Raw genomic sequence first — 22,597 nt, forward strand, 5'->3', positions numbered from 1 at the left:
TAGCTAGATGTTCTACGTTCATTCAAGTGACTTTTATTCAAGTGCAATATTTCAATAGACATGTAGTGACCTAGTATGCTTTGTGTTTTAGAGAATCTGTGTGCAGAGCAATGCAATTAAGTTTAAAACCTTGTAAATAAAACAGGTTGCAAACCAAAAAAAAAAAAAAAAAAAAAAGAGTATTAGGCTTGCATTTAATTTCTGTGAGTGTTTCAGTATTGTGCATTAGGCCGCCTCAGTACAGACCCTGTGTTCTCTGTGCAGGTATTAATGGAGGAGTGGCTCCTCGGCTGTTGAATGCTCCCTGTTAATGCTTTACTGCTTTAACTGTATTCATTTTTCTAGACTCCTGTCTGCACAAAATGCAATAAATGATTTTATTACACCCTTCACTACTTGCACGGGAAGTTTTCACTCATTCCAGGGTCTCCACAGCTATTTTGCACTTGGCTGCTACCATTTCCATAATAAGGAGCAATACGGGAGCAGCAGATTGCAGAGGAAATAAAACATCAGGAGAGGAAAAGCCTCTCCCAAGTGCTAAGTTCCCATGTTTAAACTCACGCAAATTTCTGATCACCCCTGCAAAGATGCTTTACCTGTCTGCAGGGCTGTGGAGACGGAAAAAGGGATCTAATAAAAAGAGACTGGAGGAGGAAAGACGGCAGACAGACATACTTCCATCCATATTGTGTAGTAACAGCAGCACGAAGCCAAGGCAGGCCAGTGCTCAATGCACAGGGACTTGTAGCCCTAATTTCATGCAGCAGTGGTACAATTAGCAGCAACTGCGGCAGGGAAACCGGGACCAGCTCGTTGCTGGCCCGAGCGCACACCCTCCTCTCCCACCACCAGCAGCCGGAGACGCTTCGGACCTCTCACACCAGCCTCCGCCACACGCTGCTCCAGCACACGCATCCCTCAACGAGCACGTGGGCTGCTCTGCCCGAGATTGTCCAAATCCACTGTGCGAGAATAAGTATCTGTGAGGTACTTCAAAACCCAAGTGTTACACACCGAGACAGACTGCAGTATTCTCACAGCGGTCACAGTAAGGTTCGCACGCTTTCTGCTTAGCATCCAGTGCAGGGCACTGTCTGACACGGGAAGAAGAGAGTAATGGCAAACGCAGTGGAATAATGTATTCCCGTAGCACTCAAGCTGTCAAGTGTCAAAAATGCAACAAAACGTTTTTCCTGCCTTTTTATTAAAAAGTAATGTCCTCTTGTTAACAGCACAAAGAGAAAAAAAAAATATGCTACAACACAAACCACCTGGGACAATGAAAATCCTCTGCTCCAAGAACACTGCTTTCTCAGTTTCTTTAGGTTTTCTGCAGGAAGCCTACAGACTCTAAGAAGGCCGTGACGGGGAGGACCACAGAGTTGAGAGACGTTTTGTGTTCTGGTATCAAAGTATGTTACTGGTTAAAAACACGGTGAAGAATCACTGCCCGATTTTCCGCTCAACTGTCTGCTGCAGCTACCAAAGTGTTGAAAAAAAAAAAAGTATAAAATTATGGTATTGCATCTTGGCACTGCCTCTCCACCTTAGATGGACAAAACACCCACGGACAGTGAGGTGAAGTTTCAGAGAGCAGAAATCCCCCACCTGGTAACTGGCTGCAGGTATTCCCAAGGGAGGGCCGGCACCACATCAGCATCACGGCGGCTGAGCTGCTGGGCTACAGTAACCAACCGTCCCAAAGCAAGATTATAAGAAAAGGAAATTTATCCACCAAATTTAACAGATTGATCTTAACAGTGACTACTTGGTGTAGGAAAACTGACAGACCAGTTGAAATCTCTGCCTTGGCTGGAAGCTCTCGTGTTTCAGATCTGCCACAGGACTCTGACCAAAGCTGCCGGGATCCGTGAGCTGGGCGAGGTGAGGAGCGTTTCTCTGCCTCACTCTGCCAGGACACGACAGTCCAGCTACGGAAGGACCAAACGGCACGGTCCTGGGTTGCTGAGTAGTGGTCAGGCATGTACTTCATGAGTTCAGCTGCTAGTGCTACCACTGTTACTTCCCAACTGGCTTACATGCCATTAAAAGAAAAAAAAAAAATCCAAAGAAAAATAGTGCCCATTCCAAAAAGGTGGGTCTTCGAGAAGGCCCATCAGCGGACCGCTCTGTTCAGTTCCCTATTTCCTCAAAACCACTGACCCAAAACTATACTAAGACCATTTGGCGAGACCAGACTGCACCACAATGTGAAGATGCACCAGCTACTGGGAGTGAGGAAAATTGAGGACTGTCATTGCAGCAGCTTCCGGGACCGGACAAAACAACCGATTATCCAAAGCGGCTCTTAGCACATCGTGCCGCTGAGAAAATAGAGCATACTTCCCCAAACACTGCTAACCAGACCAAGGTGAGGAAGGGCAGCGCTAGCAACAGTCACCAGCAATGCCACTGGGGGTACACTCTCGCCAAAGTGGAGAGGACATGCATATCCAGGGGCATTTGTCCCGTGTCAAGGACAAGAGACTCTTTAAACAGCTATAAGTATGGAATGGCAAAGGGAAGGGGAAAGGGCCTGACAGCTCAGCTTTAATAGTGTCGCTGGTAAGAACCCATAGGTTGCTGGGCTGAGGACCCTGCTCGCCCCTGGGCCACGGTTTGGCTCACTAGGTGGGAGAGTGCAGGACCACTCTGGATAAGGGTGTCCAAGGCTTTCTGTACACTAGGGTTGTCAAAGTTGATACCAGAAGATACTGGCCTTTGAGCAGGTACATTGGCAGGTGCAGGGAGGCGATTCTGGTGCTGACCATAGAGCGACTGAGCTTGTGGAGGAGCTCCAGGTCTTGGACCTGCATTTCTTGAAGGGCCTTGGAGAGCAGGAAGCTGCGTGCTTGGAGTCTGCAATCTCTGCTGAGCCTGGTTTAAATTTCCAGCGCTGATTGGTGCTGACCGGGCCTGACCGCTGGCCATGTTAGCAAAGTTCTGGTTCGGAGTGCCACCTGAAGTGCCCGCAGAGGCTGCAGAACTGCTGTTTGCTACAGCAGCTGCTGCTGCTGCTGCCCCACTGTTGAAGAGACTGAGGATTTTTGCTTGAAGCTCCTGCTGGGGATTAGAAGAGGACGCTGGAACAGAAGGAGCAGAGACCAGAGGCTGTGAACCCTGATGAGCCTGAGAGCTTGGAAGGCTGGACTGACTACCCAGAGATGATCCTGAAGGTGCCCCCAAAGACTGTCTTGACATGGATGCTGGGAAAGAAAGGAAAGAGGGTTAAAGCTCTGCAGAGGGGCACCTAAAGAAAACTAGTGAAACAGCCACCAAAGACACAAGCACCAATGAATACCCACGCTCTGAACAGGAGAGCTGCACAGCTCTGGGAAACCCAAACCATTCAGCAGAACTCTTGCCCTTCGTGTAGCAGCCAAACCAGTTATGGCAGTCCTGCAGTTTCCCTGAGAGAATCCAATATAAAAGTTCTTTCACATGAAAGATCTGAATCGTCTCAGGACTCCCAAGGACACGTCCATCCCAACATAATGAGGCGCTGCTCCTCCGCGGTCCCAGGAGTGTTTTCAGGCCCCAGCCCAGAGGTCCACAAACCACATGATCAACAGCCTTGTCTGGGGCTGAGAAACTTACCCTGCAGAGAATCAGTGCTTCCCCTTAGTAACCGTTCCTTCCGGTCTCTCAAGTAATTAATTACTTTATCAGTCTCCTCCGCAGTTAGATAGCGATTGTCTGCCAGCAGGTTCAAGAGAGTCTGAATCCCTGGAGGGTGACCTCCTCTGACACCCTCCTCCATGGGGGGTGGGCGCTCCCGCTCCTGCAGAACAGCTTCATCTGCCATCTTGGCAGCCTGCCGGGCGATTTCCTCGCGCTCCTTCTCCCGTGACTCTGTTTTGTAGCGCTCGTAATTCCTTGCCACCAGCACCATGGCATCAGCTTGGGGCATGTTGCGGTGCTCTGCACGAGGAAAAGAAACGTTTTAAGTAAACCAAAGTGGTGTTAAGAGGAGGTGTCTTGCCTCACGCGTACCAGCACATCTCATTCAGCAGGCAGGCACCACTTTGGGATTGCAAGTGTAGATTTGGGAAGCATCCTAGGCTTCCCAGTTCAATTTCCTAAGCAAACAGAAGGCTCAAGTCTATCACCCAGCAAGGCCATCCTCTTCTTCCATAGCTGAGGGCTCCGAGATCATTTCCTATCAGTCCAAGAAATGTCCTTCCTGCCCCTCGCACAATTAAACGGGAAAGTAGCTCCCTCTACCTCTCATATAAATTCTCCATGCTCCCAGAGGAGACAGTTCTACCCATTCTACTGCTAAAGCCGTGTACGGATCCAAAACTTGCCTTCTGAAGGCTGCTAAAGCTTCCCAGAGCAGGACAGTGATGGGAATACTTTTTGGTTCTGTATTGCCAATGCCTTAATATAGTGTGTGCGCACGCAGGAGAGGGGGAGGAACGAAGTACTGGCTCAACGTCACATTGCTGCTTATGTTTACTACTCTGGGGCAATAAGCAGCGATCAAGTTCTTCTGTAATACAACGAGTAACAGTCTATTCCAAGTTATTATTTTTTTTTGCACTTGTGCCTTCTAAAATTTTTGAGGTCATTATTTCCACCTCAAAAAGCACACACCAAATATTCCCCTGAACACAGATTTAGGCAGGAAGATGAAAAGAGAAGGCCTTTACCTTCCAAAAAGTGCCCAAAGCTCTAGGCACTTTTCACACCTGCAGATAATCAAATCCCGCCACGTTTTGCCTCGTAACAGGAAACAGGGGTTCACTTTAACATTCATAATTAACATTGCACAAATTATGAAAGAATTCCCTGAAACTAATGTGAATGGAAAGGTGGCCACGTGCAGTTCAGGTGAGCTTATTTAATCTCTAGAAAGAGCTGTGGATGAGCTAACGACTGGGGTTCTTATCAGATCTGATACACCATTAGGTCCAATAAAGAAGAGGAGAAGCTTCGGTGGGAGGATGGGTGTTAAATCAAAGGAGTCAGAATTAAAACCAAGGGCAGTGGAAAGCCCAGTGAAAGCGTGCACGAGCTGTATTTGTGCAGGACATGAGAGAACCCTCCTTTCACATCTGCACCAGATGTTAAAGGACACCTGGCTTCTTCAGTCCGTAAGCACACAAAAAACAGGGACTGTGCATTCAGAAGTTTACTCTCCCAGACGAACCTCACAAAACATTACTTGAGAACACAGTAAGGGAGAAATAACCTGATCAGAGCAAAAGGCTGCTTTCTGAGATCACATTCTGACAGTTTTTTAATGCCTACACCCACCCTCACACTTACAACAACCAAGTCACAGCCTGACATGGAAAGTGATGTGACAAGTGTAAATGGTGCTAAAATGCTAAAAAGGTGGAGCACGTACCCCAAATCACTTTGTAGTTGTATCTTTTTATAACTCTTCCCAGTTTCACAATCAGATCGTTACCTTCACCAAATATACTATCCTTATTCTGTTTTCCTTAAATCACATTTGCTTTTAAAATCTGCCCTGTAATTTCTCACATTCCAAACATGCTCTCTTTGACGGCAACAAGTGATAAACTGAGGTTGGACTGGTATTACTCAGAAATGTATCAAGTCATTTCTAGAGCCGGGGTTCACGACTTGCCCTAAGATGCAAAGGCTGGTGATGTTACGTACTAAGATCACAGCCGAGATTCTCTCTTGGCAGAAATTAGACAATCCCTTTGACAAGGGACAAATAAAGTATTATGGAAACTCGCAAATAATGATATTCACATTTATGACATGGTGTCAAGTCATTAATAACTACTTATGTCACAGCCAGGATGAACTTTGTCCTGTGTGATTCTGCTGCCACTAAAGCAGCACTTTGGTTCAGGTGACCACAACGCTACACAGCCTATGAGACCTCAGTACCTTGTGGGGTGCCAAACATGATGTTAACAGTGCAAGAGCGGTGAACTTGATGCTGCTGGGTGATGACAATGGCAAAAGGAGACCCTCCTCTGCTCACATCGTCCAGGGCTTGCGTCAGTGACATCTCTGTGTTGAGGAAGATCAGGTCCACTACCATGCCCAGATCCCGCACCTTCCGCCCCACTGACTCCGCGTACTCCCTACCACAAAGCAAAGCCGGCAGAATTTAACAAGTCAGTCACATACAGAAACAGAAACCCTGGCACATTCACCCTCTCTGTCATCTCAGGTTTGCTTTTCTGATGGCTTGCCAAACTTCATAACGTTTAACAGACCAGCAGCAAAGCAATCTCATTACAACAATACAAAAGACCATATCCTACCCTTATTTTGATCTGAATCAGTCATTTCAGTGCAACCGAAACAGATTACAAATCAAGCCTCAGCTTATCTGAGAAACAGTGTTTGCAAAGGGATTTATTACACTATTATGAATTTGTTTACATAAAAATGTGTTTAAACTGAACTCATTAAGTGAGGTAATTTATGTCTGCAGAGATCCAAGGGGTACACAGCAGAGCAGCTAACCTGCTGAAGTCAGTTGCTTGTGCTACATTCAGTATCTTAACTGTTCAAATACACCTTATCCTAATTCACCATAGCACAGCCCAACTTCTGGACTTGAAGATTCATTTTCAGAGGAAAACTACCCATCCATGAACATTCACTTGAGTTCCAAATACATTTTCTCTTGCTCTTTTGCTCTGCTAGCTGCTTTCTGCTCTAGCCCATATCAACGCAGCATCTATGGATCCACTGTTCCCGTATCCATGGTCCTGCAGGCTTCCCATTCCAAACACAAACTACAGCTCACGCGGCTGAGCTTAAAGTTTGCAAGTCTTTTTTTAAGCTTACTTTAATCAGTACCAAAACTGCAATACTGACTGCAGGTGCATTGTGAGAAATTTAGTCTGCATGCAACCCACACCTTTTGAAAGAGTTTCAAATTATCATCTTTGCGAACATCGCAATGGGGACCAAAATTGTTCTCCCCCGCCAACTGTCTTTTTAAGGATTTCTAAGTTACACTGATTGTGTATCTAAGTTTTTCCGGAGTCATCTTTCAACAGGTCTATAGTAGGTGACATCAATGCTTCAGTACCCAAGATTTATTAACGTGCCCCAGCTCTTAAGGTTTGTAACTGTCACAGACCAAAACAATTCTTAGGATATTAAGCTGATCCTACTGCACAAAAAAATTCTCCCTGTATCAAGTACAATAACCTGTGGCCTATTAGAATATCTTCCAAAGACTTCTAGTCACCAAGGATAAAGAATCTAAAATTTCCTTTCAAGATTTGTTCCAATAGGTGATCAATCAACTCAATTAAAAGCAAATAACAGAATTTTATTTCTAGTTTCACTGCGTTTGTTTGTAAAGATACAGGCATCAGACTGGTGCCATCATAACAGCCCCCTTCCCACTGTGCCAGGCATAGGTGTACCCCTCTGTTCCCAACACAGCACCTGCTCTCCAAACTAAGGACGTTCTAACATTTTTGACACAAGTCCCTTTCACTCGTAAAATTGTTTTAAGACCTTACAATCCAAGAGAAAGCACACCGTTCTAGAGGGATTGCCTGCATTTTTGTTTCTAGATAAACAATCTTGCATTTAGCACCATAAAAAGACACACAACCCACGAATAACAAGTACAGGCCACTATAACCTGTCGTGACAGTAGCCTGATATGAAGAGTATCAGGAGAAGGTATAGTGAAGGAAACAAAAAAAGCACAAGCTACAACATTTCTCTATCTCATCAACATATATTCCCATATCAACATATATTCCCATGTATCACCAGAAAGCTTCGCTTTCTGAGGGCTCTAAACCCACGTTCCTCAAAAGCAACCTGTAAGACAAACAGCCTCAAGGCACAACTAAGTCTAATTCCGTTTTCTTCTACCATGCAATAATAAAATTGGCCGTAACTATTTTCTTACTTTGTCTGTTTATTCACCACGATCACAGAACAATCCACAGGTCTCTCTGCATCAAAACGTCTCTTGATTTCCTCGTAGTACTGACGGTATAGCTCCTCTCGGCGCCGCTCCTCACGCTTCAGACGGTCTGAAAGCAAGCCACAGGTACAGAACAAATAATGCTCTTTGGACCTGCTTGGAGAAATGAGGTGCACACGGCCAGTCCATCTAAACCTCTGAACCACCCAGCATCACAGCACGCAACGCACTCAGCACTGCAGGCATCTCCCACATCCTCACAGAGGGAGAATGTGAATCTGCCTATTATAATGTTACAGGTACTCACCTTCTGAATTCCCTGGAGCTCTATCAAAATGCTCTTTGTAACGGTCATAGTAAGAGTCATCCTTCCGCCGACAGTAGTCTTCAATGTGAAGGTAACGGTCATAAGTGTCATCTCGTCTGCAAGATTTATAGAAGAAGCAAGGGTTTCCATGCTCCAGCACAATCTCAGGCAGTAACTTTGGCCAATGCATCGCACACAGACCTTCCTCAAGTTTAATTTCTGAAGTACCCGCCTGCTCCCCACAAGACACGAAGCAGGCACCCAACTGCCAACAATCAGAGCAATTTCCTTATCTTAAATGCCTGACGCCACTCAAACCAGTGTAGCCGTTGAGGAAGGATTGCCATAAAAACATGTTGGCGAATACAATCCCTTAGCAATTACCTGTGCAAAGGGTCCCGAGGGTCTCTCATATCCCGTGGATCTCTCATATCCCGTGGGTCCCTCATATCCCGTGGATCCCTGTATCGATCATACAGCGGCTCCCGTGGGTCACGAAGATCTCTAACATCGCGAGGGTCCCGCAAGTCTCTTGGATCCCTGATATCCCGTGGGTCTCGCAGGTCCCGTCGGTCCCTGTGGTCTCTGGCATCACGCATGTCTCTAGCTCGAATGTCTCGAGCGTCTCTGGAATCTCGCCCGTTTCTACCATCCCTGCCATCTCTGGGGTCTCTCCGTGGGCTCCCCCGAAGAGGGGAGCGGTCACGTCTGGCATCTCGGCCATCCCCGTAGGCATATGGGTCTCTGTGGAAAATAGTGGGGAAATTCCATTAGACTGCTAACAACACGAGTGCTGTTACCCCTATATTTCTTACCTGAGATGCCAAAGCAACCCTTTCTCTCAGCAGCTGAATCCTCCCTCCTATCCCACAACAGCAAGAATTGCCAAAAAACCTATTTGTTGAAGTAGCCTAGGGAAGCTTCTTAATTCTAATGTTTATCATAGCCAAACAAGACCCAGAAAGCTCCTTAATGAAGCATCACTAAAAACGTAGAGCACCTGTGGAAGAAGTGAACAGGACCTCGGAAACCACCGTTTCAAGGCCTCCGGCCTCTAACATCAGTCACAGATCACCTACCAAACATATTTTTGCAAATTCTTTGAGAGAATTCAAGGTGCTGGAGCCTAATACCCACAGATATGCAATTGCCAGGAGCATTCAAGGGATCCATTAAATTCGCTAGTCAATGACAGCAGAATACCTGAAATAATTTGTTATTGGCATACGATTAAAAAAGGAGCTTGTTGTGACCAAAGACACTGCAGGTTCCATGGTGTGGCTGGGTTTGTGCTGCTAGCAGAAAGCAATGATAGCTGCCGCCGTGTCCTGGATTTGAAGGGACAGTGTCTGTAGAAAGCCAGTTTTATGTTTATGATGCCCCGTGTTAAGAGGATACTAAGCCCAACCAGAATGGCATCCTCAGCAGCATCAGGCTTCTCTGTCCCATCTGAATGATCCATCTCATTCAGACCTCGTACTGCGTTGTCTTTGGAGGCAAAGAAGAATAACGTTCAGTCTTCATCTTTTCCCAAAACAGCAGGGTTTTTTCCAGGTCAAATTTTGTTTTCCAGAAAAAAACCATAACTTCAATGTAGTCTAAGCCAAACATGAAAAAATCTTGCAGAGTAACTACTGAGCTTCACGTGTTTGGAATGTTCTTTCCCCAAGATACTGACAACCATCAGAAAAAAAACCCCAGTTTTTTGAATCTTTTTATTTCCAAAACTTGAAAGACTAGAGTCCTCTACCAGCCTAATCTAGTTTATGAAAGGTAAGCAGAACTTAAGTCTGTTTCCACTCTAGTGCATTCACGTAGTAGTCACCTGGAGAGAAGGGCAGGAGCAGCGAGTCAGACGTGCCCAAGTTGTGTCAGGTAGAGCAGACAGTACAAGACGGATGTGCAGAGTCTGAGCACAGACACACAGCTGTGCTGGGGATACACAGGCGTGCTGGCATTCTCTATTTTTACGTCAGATACAAAACAGATCTTGGGAAAAACTAGTGTTGCCACTAAGAAAATATATAGTCTCCTCCTGTAAAAGAAACACTGTATTTGCACACAAGTGTAAACACTCTCAGCCTCTTGGACACACAAATCCACTTCTTGTTTGTGATCTGTATTGAAACCACATCCCATGAGAGATACACGTCATCGCCCACTTCCCCCCCAACCTACAATGAACAATGACAGAAGCTCAGGGGAAACTTCTGATTTGCTCTAGTGGATATTGATTAACTGATCTTTCTGTAGTTGTAAGACTATATAGCAAAAGAGGCAGATGCAGTGTAATTGTTTGGCATACGACATTTATTCCAGCTGGCGTGGGGGTGACCAGAACAGGCCATATTCAGTATCTGCAGAGACAAAAAGATCCAGAATGAACAATGCACAACTGCAACAGAAGTACAGACGTGACGCGGGTCCCCTCTGTTCTTGCACCTGCATCGCTGCCCTGCTGCTTGCGGAGAGGCAGCAGCATGAAGGCAGAGCACCTTCTGCTTCCACGCTTCTGTCGCCTCGGTCCAACTCCTGCAACGTCAGCACTGCTGGTCACATCTGCTCGGGCGCAGCGTGGGACTCCACACACCAGCATCAGCCGCTGCCGTTCACACACCTGCAGCATGGTCCAGAGTCCACCATCCGCAGCCATGCCCAGGATTCGATGCCCGTGACCTTATCGCCACCCGTGCCCATGGGCTGCTTGAGACATGCTGCTAGTGACATGGGCTGGCCACATTGTCTGCAGCGCCAGCCGGAATCCAGTGCCTATCACAGAGGCACCAAAGCCTTTGGCAGCCATGGCAGTAGTCCAGTCCACAGCCCAGTGCCCAGGGCACCACCGCCCATGGCTCACACACCTCCAGTGCTCCTTAGGGCCCATTGCATGGGCATCTGCTCTTGCATACATGCAGGATGACACAGGTCTCGATGCCCTTGGCATCAGTGCCTGCTGCTTGTCCCTCTGCAATGTTGTCCGAGGATTAACGCTCATGGCACAGGCGTCTGCCTCTCACACCCGCAGTGCTGCCCAGCACCTTCAGCGTTACACACCTGATGGCCAAGGATGAGCCATCAGTGCCTGCTGCTCAGGTACTTGCAGTATTCTTGGGGTCCTCAAGGCAGCACTGAGCACACCTGACTCTGCCCAGGCCCAAGGCTTGCTGCATCCATAACGGGAACCCTCAGCTCTGTGCCAAAGCACTTCCTGGGTGATGCCCACACGCTGGTCTCTGCAAGCGCATTTGGCCCTGTGCAGGTTAAATGCAGCACAGACAAGAGACCTAGGTGATACCAGGGATTGCAGCTACTCATTCTCTGGTTTTTGGTGGTAGGTGTCTTGCTATTTGCGCTTTTTGGTAATTCAACAGGTCAAGTTAGTAGAGCACACCAGACACGTGAGAGCTTGATTACCTTCAAGTCCAAAACGCAACACTCCTTTGTGTTGATAGCTTTACAGTGTAGGCATAGAAGATGCACGCCTTTTATACCAAACTGTAACCGCAGCACGTCTTCGTGTGCTCCCTAGTAATGCCATGGAAAGGAAACTGAAGTCGTCTTCCTGCAACAGGACAGCCCGTGTCTTCTCCGATTGCCAGTGATTTCACAAACAGAGGATGGGCAGGAGCTGCACATACTGTGCCTACCGAGAGGTGGGAAACCAGGAGAAGCTGATAGGTACACATCACTCTAACTGCATGGAAGGGAACTGGTTCCAGGTATTGACAACGCAAGCATGCATGCAGACAGGAGAGTGCAGAGACATTTGATCTGTCTTGTGCTTCACTCGCACTCTTTTCCAGTCTCATTTCAGCACTGGAAGCAGCAAGATCCCAAAGTCCTCTACAGCATGGCACTGGGAATGCTACAGCCCCTCGGCGTTCTCTAGGTATGCCTCTGCTTCTCTGATACTTGAGGCAGGAGAAAACATCAAGTGTATTCTTCCTCACAAGTTTTTTTTTTTTTTTTTTTTTTTTTTTTTTTTTTACAGCCTGTGCTGCAAAACATAACACTTAGCTGTAGTAACAGCAGCAGACACGAGGTTTCCCTCGTGCCTCCTGAGGTGTCAGCGCCAGAAGGGCTCTTAGAGGTGGAGCGGCCATGTCCCAACTGTCTCGCTTGAGCATTTCCGTTTGACTGGGAGGTGGTGGTAAGGAAGAGACACAGACATTTAGCACAGGCCACTGGGCTCATGCCCTAAAAGCCTGACCTTCCTAGTATAACTCACTGCTTCCAGGTACTTTACCTTCGTGCCGGACTGGACCTTGATGAAGCCTTATTCATATTTCTTCTTTCCACTGCTTTTTTAATATCTGTAAAGAATAATCAACCCATCTGTTCAATGCTATGGAACAAAAAAAAGATCATCAGCACAATTCAAATGAAAGCAACTTAAGCTCAACAACATCCAGATGGTGCAAGAAAATCCATTCAGCAGAGAGACATTGTCACTTTGACAATTTTTTATTAAGTTTAGGTAGTACAACATAATTAAATTTTCATGGATTTCTCTGACTTGAAAATAGGGTGGACAGCTTAGGTGAAGTTTTAACCCTTTACATGCAGGCCTACATCTAGACTCTTCATTCCATAACAGAACCTCTTTCTTCTGCAGTCTATGAGCGAGCAGAAAGCAACTCATGGACTGTAGGAGAAAAAGCAGAGTCTGAAAACCTCCAAGAAAGGAAGCTGATGGCCAGCACAGTCTTAAGTTCACAGCCAGTCCTGTTCAATGGAGTATGCCGCTACCCTTGTTGAAAGTAATCCAAGGGTTCTCAAGTGGCACGTGCAACTGCCTTCCAAGGGACTGCTGCAGCGTTAAGTTGTACAGCCTTCACCAGTGAGGAAATGGGATCCAAGAAGCCTGAAGCACAAGCTCCCTATGAAGTCAACGTGGTGCATTCAAGACACCACCGTTAACATGATGCAAACTGATGCAACAGATCAGAAATTTGAAAACTGGTTGGCTTCTGAGTATCTCCAGGAAAAACACCACGAAGTGAAATACAAAGAAGTAAGAGCTGAAGAAACAGAGTCTTGTCCTCAACCAGAAAAAGTGAAGTTGCCCAGAACTGGCAGGGACTCATATTGTTCTACTGTGAAGAAATAAAGCCTTCCGTAACAACTGATTGAAGATGGAACAGTGTACTGGAGGGGGGCAAGAACAAACAGAAATGATTTCAGATGTTTTACTCCGATAACCTTTTAACGAAAAGAACAAAACAAACTAAGGGCCTATATGCTCCCCTGAGAATGTATTGACAACTAAAATGTCTTATTAGTTATTTACATTAACTACTTTCAAAGCTCTTGCAAGTGAATGAACATGCCACAACATCTTTAGGAAACTCTGTCTTAACATCTTCTGTAAACTTCCCAAGCTATCCTTCATTACTTTCAAGATTAAGATTAGAATTAAGGGAGTAGTTCTAATTTTTGCTCTTGTTGTCAATTAAGAAGCAGCACGTTCTCTTTCGGAGGGGTGGGGGAAAGGCAAGCACAATCTGAACATTAATCACAGAAGCAGTCTTTCCAGCATCAAATACACCTGCATTGCCTACTGTCACAGAGTAAATTTGATGGACATTTATTCCCTACACAGTTTTATTCATTAAAAGATACGAAAACACTTCTATGCATTTGTGGAAGTATTAGTTTAATGCAACGCTGGAGGCTAAACTCTCCCAAAGCCTTTTACCTTATTGTATTATTAGCAATTATATTTAATACTCAGATTGCATAACTGAAGCAACTGTTCTCCTTGCATTTATTTTTCAGTTGAGAAATTTTTCCCCCCTTAAAGTCAAGTGATATCTTTAAGCAAGACACTGTCTGCTTTCTTTGGTTTAAGATTATTTTTATTTTCTGTTTTAAGATGCCATTGCAGAAACCTATTATTTTTACACTCAATACCATACATTTCTTTCAAATAAAAAAATATTGTATTTAAATCTGAACAAAAATATTTTACTAGAAGAAAAAAACACCTTTGACAGGGACCCTTCTCTCGTGCAAAACCAACAGATTTAATAACATTTTATTTAATGCCAACAGCATTTACAGGTTAAGAATTTGAACATTGACAAAACTTTCAAGGAAAAAAAGTCTTCTGTCCTGTAGGATTTTGAGATGACAGGGCCACTGTAATCATACAGTGTAACCTTCTGAATAAACACAGGTGACAGGAGTTTCTTGAATCACATTCCTATCTCAAGTGCAGCAGTGGCGTTGTATTAGAGCTTATCTTTTAGCAAAACATCCAATTCCAATTTAAAAGTCTCCAGAGCACAGAAACCACCAAAGCTCCAATAAGTTATCCCAGAAGCAAATTACTTTGCTGTTGAAGAAAACTATTTATTTCCATTTATGGACTTGTCATGCCTATGCCTACTAGATTAAAACTCACTTTTATCTCCAGGTCTGTCTGTAACACATATCACATCACTCCTATATCTTTAGGCTTTTGCTAGGGCTTGTTCTTCACCTCTTTAAGCCTTCTTCAGATTTTTCTGAGGCTTCCCCAATTTAGCATTATCCTTTTTGAACCAGGCATACTAGAACTGAACACAGTATTCCAGCAGCAAAACCCCACGCATACCAAAACCTCCCTACTTATAAGTCTGTATTTTGTAGAGCTAAGAATGACAAAAACCACTCTTGCTGGGTGCAGATCTTCCCTTTTGGCTTTACTGAAAGCTCAAGTCTGCCTGCATCTCCAGCTTAGGAAGAAGTCCAAGTCATTTCACCATCAGCAACTCCGTCTTCGTTATTTCATTTTCTTTTTAAAACATGATTGTGTGTTTTCTCTCCAAGTCACTTATAAAAGCACTGTATGGCCAGGAATCAATTTTTCCAGAACACCACTCAAAGCACTGAGCAATTCCATCTATGTTACACTGAGATTCATTTGAAATCCATTTAACCCTCTGTTGTTTCTAATTGTTCTACTTTCCTAGTCAAATCAAACATCTTACAGAAGCCTTTTACATCAACACCGCTACTTTCAGCCATAAAACTTGCAGCGTAATAAGTTAGTTTGACAGGATTATTTTGATTGGCGTTAATTAATTCACTTCTCATTGAAAGTCAGGTGAAAGAATCCCTTTGTTATCAGGGGCTGATGCCAGACTCATCCCATTTGTGCTGCCTACTGGCACATCTGCAACACTCTGCTACATCCCTGGAAACTCCCTAATTTTCCAAGGCCTGTGGAAGACCAACATTAATAGCCTAGGTAGGTCATTTCACTGAGCCTCACAGACATTAGACTTCATTTTTTTTGAGAGGTGTAGTTGTGGTGCTCTTTTACCTTTAGTTTGCTATTGAAATGGAAATTATATTAAAAATACCTTCTGCCTTTTCAAAAATAGACAGTAGAAACGCTAACTAGGTGGTCCTTTCCAGTTAGAAGTTTTATCATTTCCAGACAGGCACACCTTAGTTTCCAAAACAGCCACACTTGTTCCTATTTAAGCTTCCAGATTTCAACAATGCTGGCCTAATTTCTTGCATCCTTCTACCCTCCTTGTCTATTTGCTTCCATTTCCATCCTCAGGGTCATATTTGCTACTGTATTTCCCACAAGTTATTATTTATTGCTCCTTTCATTCCTTTCTAAGTCAAACTGTTTTTCTTCAAATTAGCATAGGCTTACTTCAAAAGTAACTTTTTGCTTGCATTTAATAGATTACTCTTAGATTTCTAACCATTCATTTCTGTTTAAGTTTGCTCCCAGCATATTTAGAATAATTATCATCTTTATGAAAACAGCTTTTTTAAGCACCTAGTATTTATAGCACTACTTACAGATTGATTTCACATGTGCAAAAAAAACCCCAAATTAAGATTCCTTATCTAACAAGCCACTAAGTGCTGTGGCCAATTCCTCTGAACCTGTCAAGATGAAGCCCAATATCAGTTTAGAAATGTTTTGAAACTATGTGCATGAGGTTTCAACGACCACTTTCCAGGGCTTACACGTTGAACAGTTACTTACACAGGGTAAGAGAGCTTTTGAAATACTAACACATGAAAATAAATTCAGAGTGAGACCTGGGTAGCAAGAGAAAACACTGCAGATGAACCACACAGCACTTACAGCAAATAACTCAGAAAGCAAATACATACCTAGTAAAGTGATTTTAGACTAACGCCAGGCAAGTTTCACATAGTGATCTTTCCAGAGAGCTTTAAAACAAAAGCGCTCTTTCTACCAGAATGCATGCTGGGGTCAGGAGGAGAGCACGGATCAGTTTTCCTTACCTAATCTATACCCTTTATAAAGGCGACCCTTCTCACCGTCCAGAGCGGCCTGGACATCTTCTAGACGGTCATACTGCACGAACCCATAGCCATGGTACATGCTGAGGGCTGGAAAAGTTAACAGCAGGGCAAGACCAGTTACAACTAAGGGACAGTACTAACCCACGCCCAGGCCATAACGTAACCCCACCAGATGAACGAGCAAAGGGGCTCTACCCAGAAACCACTATGGAAGTTTCCTGGGAAAACCAAGTCTACCAGGATCAAAATGCAGAGTCAAAGACTCTGAAATATATTTCGTAAATCAACTTCCTTCTGACAAGGCAGTGACCAAAATACAGCCCAGGAAGTGACCAAGATTTGATTAAGAGACTATGAAGTCACTTGAAAGAGTACTGTAACATCACACTGCAACCCCACAAGCTAAAACATAGCTGATATATTCATTACGTTTCAGCTGTACTGAAGGAATCACTTTTTCAGAGAAAATGCAGACAGAGGAAGTTATCATTAAAAGGTCACTTTTTAGGAACATCAGTCACTCCTCTCATCATCATCAAATAGCATTTGACAAGCATGAAAGTTATATTTCTCACTGAATTCCCAGCCACGAAAAGGCATAAGATAATATACTAACCCCTGATTTTGCCATATTTTGAAAATATCTCTTGCATTTCTTCACGAGTCATGTGGTCTGTGGGCAAATTGCCGATAAAAAGTCTTCTCTCTAAATCCTGAGGATTGGTGCTGTTAGTGAAGTCGCTCTGATTGATGCTATTGCTCTTGCGTCCTCGAGCCATTTTGCTTTCGTTCCAAATCCAACTCTTCGCAAAAAAGAAAAACGGCCATGCATATAATTTCAATCCATGACATTAAAATTAAACTGGAACAAGATTAAACTTAACAGCTTTGCAGACTAAAAGCCAACTGGGTCTGCTTGACGCAAACTTCACTCCAGAGAAATCTTAACAAGGGGATACAGAGGTCTGGCAAAAACGTATACCGCAGCATTTTGGTCGAGCTTTTCTGTAATACTGAAAGGTAGTAAGCCTAATTATTTTGCAGATAAGTTTTAATGGTTTAACTCTAAACTAAGATACAAATAGAACTCACTTTGTACTAAAACCTCTTAACTTTAAGCTTTAATACACCCATTGTTGTCATATCTATTTCTTCAGTCCACTGGTAAGAAGTGTTGAAATTTATGCAATATTTTAATAAGCGGAAAGGAAACACTCATCGCAACATTGCATAACAGGTCCCAAATATTTCAATACAGGCTTTGAATGAGACATCAGGAAGTACTGTTTAAACGCTCTTAAGTGACCAGGCTTGGATCACTTCACTAAATGTGAAATCTTAGCTTTCCAATGCCAGAAAACACAGTTTCTCATTCATACCCCTACTAAACATACCCTTGTTCCCATAGAGATGTCAGCTCCCACAGAAGGCGGGTCCACAGCTGGGAATTTAACCACCCCCACATGAATGCTGTACTGCTACCTCATCTCCCCCAGTAAGGCAAAAGTATACTTCTGTCCTGGTTTCAGCTGGGATAGAGTTAACTTTCTTCCTAGTAGCTGCTGGGTTTTGGATTTAGTATGAGAATAATGTTGATAACACATGTTGTTTTATTTGTTGGACATGATGCTCAGTATACAGATGGAGGTTGGCTGGGGGGCAGGAATCTGCAATCACTGCTCAGGACAGGCTGGGCCATCAGTCATCAGGTGGTGAGAGCAACTTGGTTTGTACCACTTTATTTTGTATATTCTTTTACCATTATTATTATTTTCCTCTTTCCTTACCGTTCTATTAAACTGCCTTTATCTCAAGCCACAAGGTTTTTCCCCACACTCCTTTTCTCCTTCTTCTCCCTGCCCCTCTGGTGAAGGTGGTGCTAGCGAGCAAGCGGCTGCGTTGCTGGCTGGGGTTAAACCACCACCACTTCATTAACCCACACTATTCCAGACAAAGCTGAAGCAGTCAGCAACATTCACTGCACAAACTTACCCAAAGAATTACAGCAAAAAACCCCACCAAACAAAAAAATAACCTAACAAACTCTACCAAGCTCACAAAAAACCCCCCACTAAACCCCACCCAGGATTCATACTTTCTGGTTTAAAAGTCACCATTACATAAAGCTTAAAAAAAAAAAAGTGAAAAACACTGAAACTTTCAGGATGAACTTGAAAGTTTGAGAGCTATTTAATAAAGTTGTCATACTTCCTAAACATCTACAGGAATGCAGGATGGGATTTTCTGTTTATAACATGCAAGAAACCCGGAAAAAGCAAGCTGATGAAATTGAGTATATCAACAGAAGCTTCTACTGTTAATCATGAGATGCCTAAAAACAACATGCTCTGTACCAGTAACCTATAGTTGTTACAATTTAAAAGTAGCCTCTAAATAAACAAGTCAAATGTCAAAAAATATAAAATGGATTTACATAAATATTTCTACAACACTTAACTGGCATGAAAAATACATCTACTCCAGATATGAGACATGAAATTTTGGTGGTTTTTTTAAGACCAATCAACTTTACACTCATGTCACTTTTCTCATTCTTTTAGGAAACCCTGCAGGGACAGGAGGCAGAGAATGCCTTCTAGTCATCTAATAAGCTTTTTAAAATGAACTGAACTGCCAGAACAGGGAGGAAGAAAAAAAACCCCAATACTCAAACCAAAAATCAAACAAAAGAGTCATTTATTCTACCATATTTGCCTCAATCCTCCTGTAAGTTTGTCCACACACGCACAGTTTTACCTTCCCCATCAGAAGTACCAAATCTTATCCCATTTATCTGTATGGAAGCAGCAGATTTCTCTTCTATTCTACTATTGCAGCTCAAGTTCTCAGCAGTCGAGGGGAAAGGAGTTTTCAAAATTCTCCCAAAATGATTAAGTGGCTACAAAACATGAAAAGACCCATCTAGTCCAAGTTCCCATTTGGAGCAGGCTGACATCCAAGTTGGATCCCATTGTCACAGCTTTCTCCAGCCAGGCTCTGAGCACTACCAGGGATGGGGACTCAGAGCCCCTGTGAGCACCTGCTCAGGTAGCACGACCTGTGCTGACGGGATGTCACTCATACACACAGCAAATGGGTCAACAAGACCCACAGCTGCTGCTGGCAGGACATTTCACTTTCAGTATAAAAAGCAGTAAGAACTTTCCTTTTCTTAAAGGTGTGGATAGTAGGGAGTGGCTAGAAAAGACTGTGCAAGAGCTTTCCGTATGAAGAAAAACAAGGAGCTATTTTTCCACTTGCAGGTCACTTTCAAAGCAAAATAGTAAATCCCAAGTACTCAGACAGGTTGAATTACTGACAGAACTTTCATATAAGAGAATTTACTGTCTTTTACCATTTTCCGCTTGGTAGATTACATAGTTACGGGCCATTTAGTAATCACAAGCCAGTATTCATTAGTGTCCCAGCTTTAGGCAAGCTACACCAGGTGAACAACTAATTTTCATATTAAGTCTTTTTCTACAAATGCAGCTGGAGAGGCTAACTACACACCTGGGCTGCTTAAAGGTGCCGACCCCCCCAATGCAGAAAGGTTACTACAACAGGACAGCCCACACCAGCTCATGTGCCAGTAAATCCTCTGGAGGTTAATTAAAGCCACACTTTCCTAAAAATCTTATATTTAAAACCAAAGTTATTTATTAGCAGGGATACAGCTTCACAAAGCATGACAGAGCTGAAGTGGGATGTTGAAACTAATTCGACACAAGTGAAACATGACACGGAAGTCTGCAAGAAGTTCCTGGGCAAGGCAGAAATAATAATGCCAGCCACCACAGAAAGCAACACTGCTGAGGAGCGGCGAGCTTCCCACCCAGCACCGGCTAGCGGCTCTCAGCACCTCGGAGCCAAGCCCAACCAGGCAGCCTCCCCAACAGCCAGGCCTGGGGCCAGGAGGGCTGTTCTGGGGCAGCACTAGCACCCACCCGCCTTGGTCCTCTGCACCCAGGACAGCACGCAGACACAGAGTTGCCCACAAGGTAAAACGCTGACATGGAGAACGCTTTCACCTTCCTTCCCCCGGATCCTGCTGCTGCTGGGAGAACGCCGGTCAGGATTCTCAAAGCACAGCTGCCCAGGGCCTTCTTCACCTGCTCCGCCCCGCACCTTTGCCTTTGTGGCTACTCGCGGCTTTCTCAAGCAGCAGTGAGGAAAAAAACGGGAGCCCTCACAGCAGGCCGGGTACTGCCGGGGCTGTGCTCCCCGCGACAACATCACCCGTTGCACATCCTTTTCCTGCGGAAAAGGCGCTTTTCAGCTGCGTTAACCCCACGCACCGCCCGGACCCAGGCCACCAGGGCAGCGAACGAGCTCCAACAAGCCCGCGCTGCCCGCTGCCGCTTCCCGGTGGCGCTGAGACGAAGGCGGGGCCCGCCCGCAGGCCGCGGGGCCCGCCCGGCCCGGCCCCAGCCCGGCGCAGCGGCCAGGGAGGACTCAGCCCTCCATGAGGTGTGCTATGACATATCTTTTATTCGAGCGCTCTCCCGGTAAAGCCGCCGCGGGGCCACCCGCCCGCAGACTTACCGCCGCGCCGGGCCCGGTCCGCCTCAGGCCGCCGCCCGCCAGGACAAAGGCGCCAACCGCCGCTGCCGCACGGCGCCGTCGCAAAGCAGAGAGAGAAGCGCAGCCGGGACGGCGACGCCTCGGCGCTTTACGGCGCGGCGCGCTGACGTACGGCCGGCCGCCATGCCTGCCGAGGCGTGCAGGGCGGAGCGACTTGCCTGGCTCCCGGCATGACCCGCGAGCCGCCGCCGCCGCAAGGCACGCTGGGACTTGTAGTCCCCCGGGGCGGCGAGTGAAGCCGCTGGGTGGCGCCACCGGACCCCGCGCGAGGCGAGGCGGGGCGGGGCGACCGCGACCGGGACCGGGATGGGGACCGGGACCAGGGCGGGGCTGGGCGAGGTGGCCAGGACCGGGACCGGGACCAGGACCGGGGCGGGGCAGGGCGAGGTGGCCGGGACCAGACAGGGACAGGGAGGGGCGGGGCAGGGCGAGGTGGCCGGGACCAGACCGGGACCGGGACCGGGACCGGGACCGGGGCAGGGGAGGGCAGGGCGAGGTGTCTGGAACCAGGAACGGCACCAGGACTGGGGCAGGGCGAGGTGGCCGAGACTACACCGTAACCGGGACCAGGACCGGAACTGGGACCGGGGCGAGGTGGCCAGGACCGGGACCGGGACCGAGACCGGGACCGGGGCGGGGCAGGGCGAGGTGCCCAGGACCGGGACCGGAACGAGAACCGGGGCGGGGCAGCGCGACGTGGCCGGGACTACACCGGAACCGGGACCAGGACCGGGATTGGGTCCGGGACCGGGGCGAGGCGGCCGGGCCCGGTCCGGGCCCCTGCCGTTGCCGTGGCACCCCCACCCAGCGCAAGGGCCCGGCTCTGCGGCGGCCCCGAGCAGCCGCACCAGTGCTGGCCAGCCCCGCTGGGTGGGCACCGGCACCGGGTCCGGCCGGGGACTCCCGCCAGGCGGGAAGCACCGGGTCCCACCGAACCCCCTGCTGCTCAGGGCCAGGAACGGGGAGCCCTCACAGCCCAGAGCCGCAAACAGCCGGTGCCCGGGGACTGTGGGGACTTGCCGGGCCGGTCCCATGGGAGCGGGGCCTAGAAATCCCCACCCCACCTTTCCCTCCCCGTCTCTGCCCTCAAGTCTCCCCCGGGACACTTCGTGCTCTCAAGCAAGTCAGTTTTGGGAAGTGACGGCAGGACGGGGAATCCAGAGCACGTGGCTCCCGCCGCTGCCAGCCCTGCCATAGTCCTCGGGGAAGCACGCTATCCCCCGCCTCCCGCCGCCACCACCGGGCCAAGGCCACGGGCAGCGTGCAGCCGGCAGCCTCCAAGCCAGGGCTGAGGCTGTGACCGAGGCCATGACCGAGGCTGGGACAGCTGTCATGGAGCGCGGCCACGCAGGCATCACCATGGTGGCAGCACGGCGTGTGACTGGGATGCTGAGAAGGGACCTCTCAGCATCCAGGGAGCAGCTGCTCCCCGCCTCGCCACACACCCGGCTGGAAAGGAGAAACCGGGGAAAGTCTCCAGAGCAGGCAGGGGGGCCTGGAACTTCCCTGGGCACTGCTGGGGGATT

The 22,597-nt window shown here is 46.8% G+C and overlaps 1 protein-coding gene across 11 annotated transcripts; it reads right to left on the reverse strand.

Moving 5' to 3' along the window:
- Nucleotides 1–216: 216 nt before the first annotated feature.
- On the reverse strand, nt 217–21,212 carry NCOA5 (nuclear receptor coactivator 5). Of its 11 annotated transcripts, XM_054218205.1 has the most exons (11): nt 21,033–21,212; nt 17,104–17,290; nt 16,467–16,574; nt 12,451–12,517; nt 8,589–8,948; nt 8,205–8,320; nt 7,880–8,006; nt 5,875–6,074; nt 3,601–3,924; nt 3,295–3,413; nt 2,849–3,209 (listed from the first exon to the last, which is right to left on the reverse strand). In XM_054218205.1, exons 2-11 carry the CDS (start codon nt 17,264–17,266, stop codon nt 3,000–3,002), a joined length of 1,794 nt encoding a protein of 597 aa, XP_054074180.1. In that variant the 5' UTR covers nt 17,267–17,290; nt 21,033–21,212; the 3' UTR covers nt 2,849–2,999. The 11 variants fall into 11 exon arrangements, with proteins under 11 accessions (XP_054074172.1, XP_054074174.1, XP_054074173.1 ...); XM_054218197.1 differs by lacking the exon at nt 3,295–3,413 and having other exon boundaries at nt 217–3,209; nt 21,033–21,210; XM_054218198.1 differs by lacking the exons at nt 3,295–3,413; nt 21,033–21,212 and adding an exon at nt 20,519–20,627 and having other exon boundaries at nt 1,055–3,209.
- Nucleotides 21,213–22,597: the final 1,385 nt, after the last annotated feature.

Source organism: Rissa tridactyla, chromosome 12 (genome assembly GCF_028500815.1).
Source record: "Rissa tridactyla isolate bRisTri1 chromosome 12, bRisTri1.patW.cur.20221130, whole genome shotgun sequence".
Classification (NCBI taxonomy): Eukaryota; Metazoa; Chordata; class Aves; order Charadriiformes; family Laridae; genus Rissa; species Rissa tridactyla.

Bases quoted from the DNA above. Each gene is read 5' to 3' on its own strand.
- NCOA5 (XM_054218197.1), bottom strand. From the start codon at position 17,266: ATGGCTCGAGGACGCAAGAGCAATAGCATCAATCAGAGCGACTTCACT. The intron at 8,321-8,588 runs GTAATTGCTAAG...TAAATCTTGCAG, and splicing joins CCTCGGGACCCTTTGCACAG to ACGAGATGACACTTATGACC. The intron at 6,075-7,879 runs GTAAGAAAATAG...GCTTTGTGGTAG, and splicing joins GTGGTGAATAAACAGACAAA to GGAGTACGCGGAGTCAGTGG.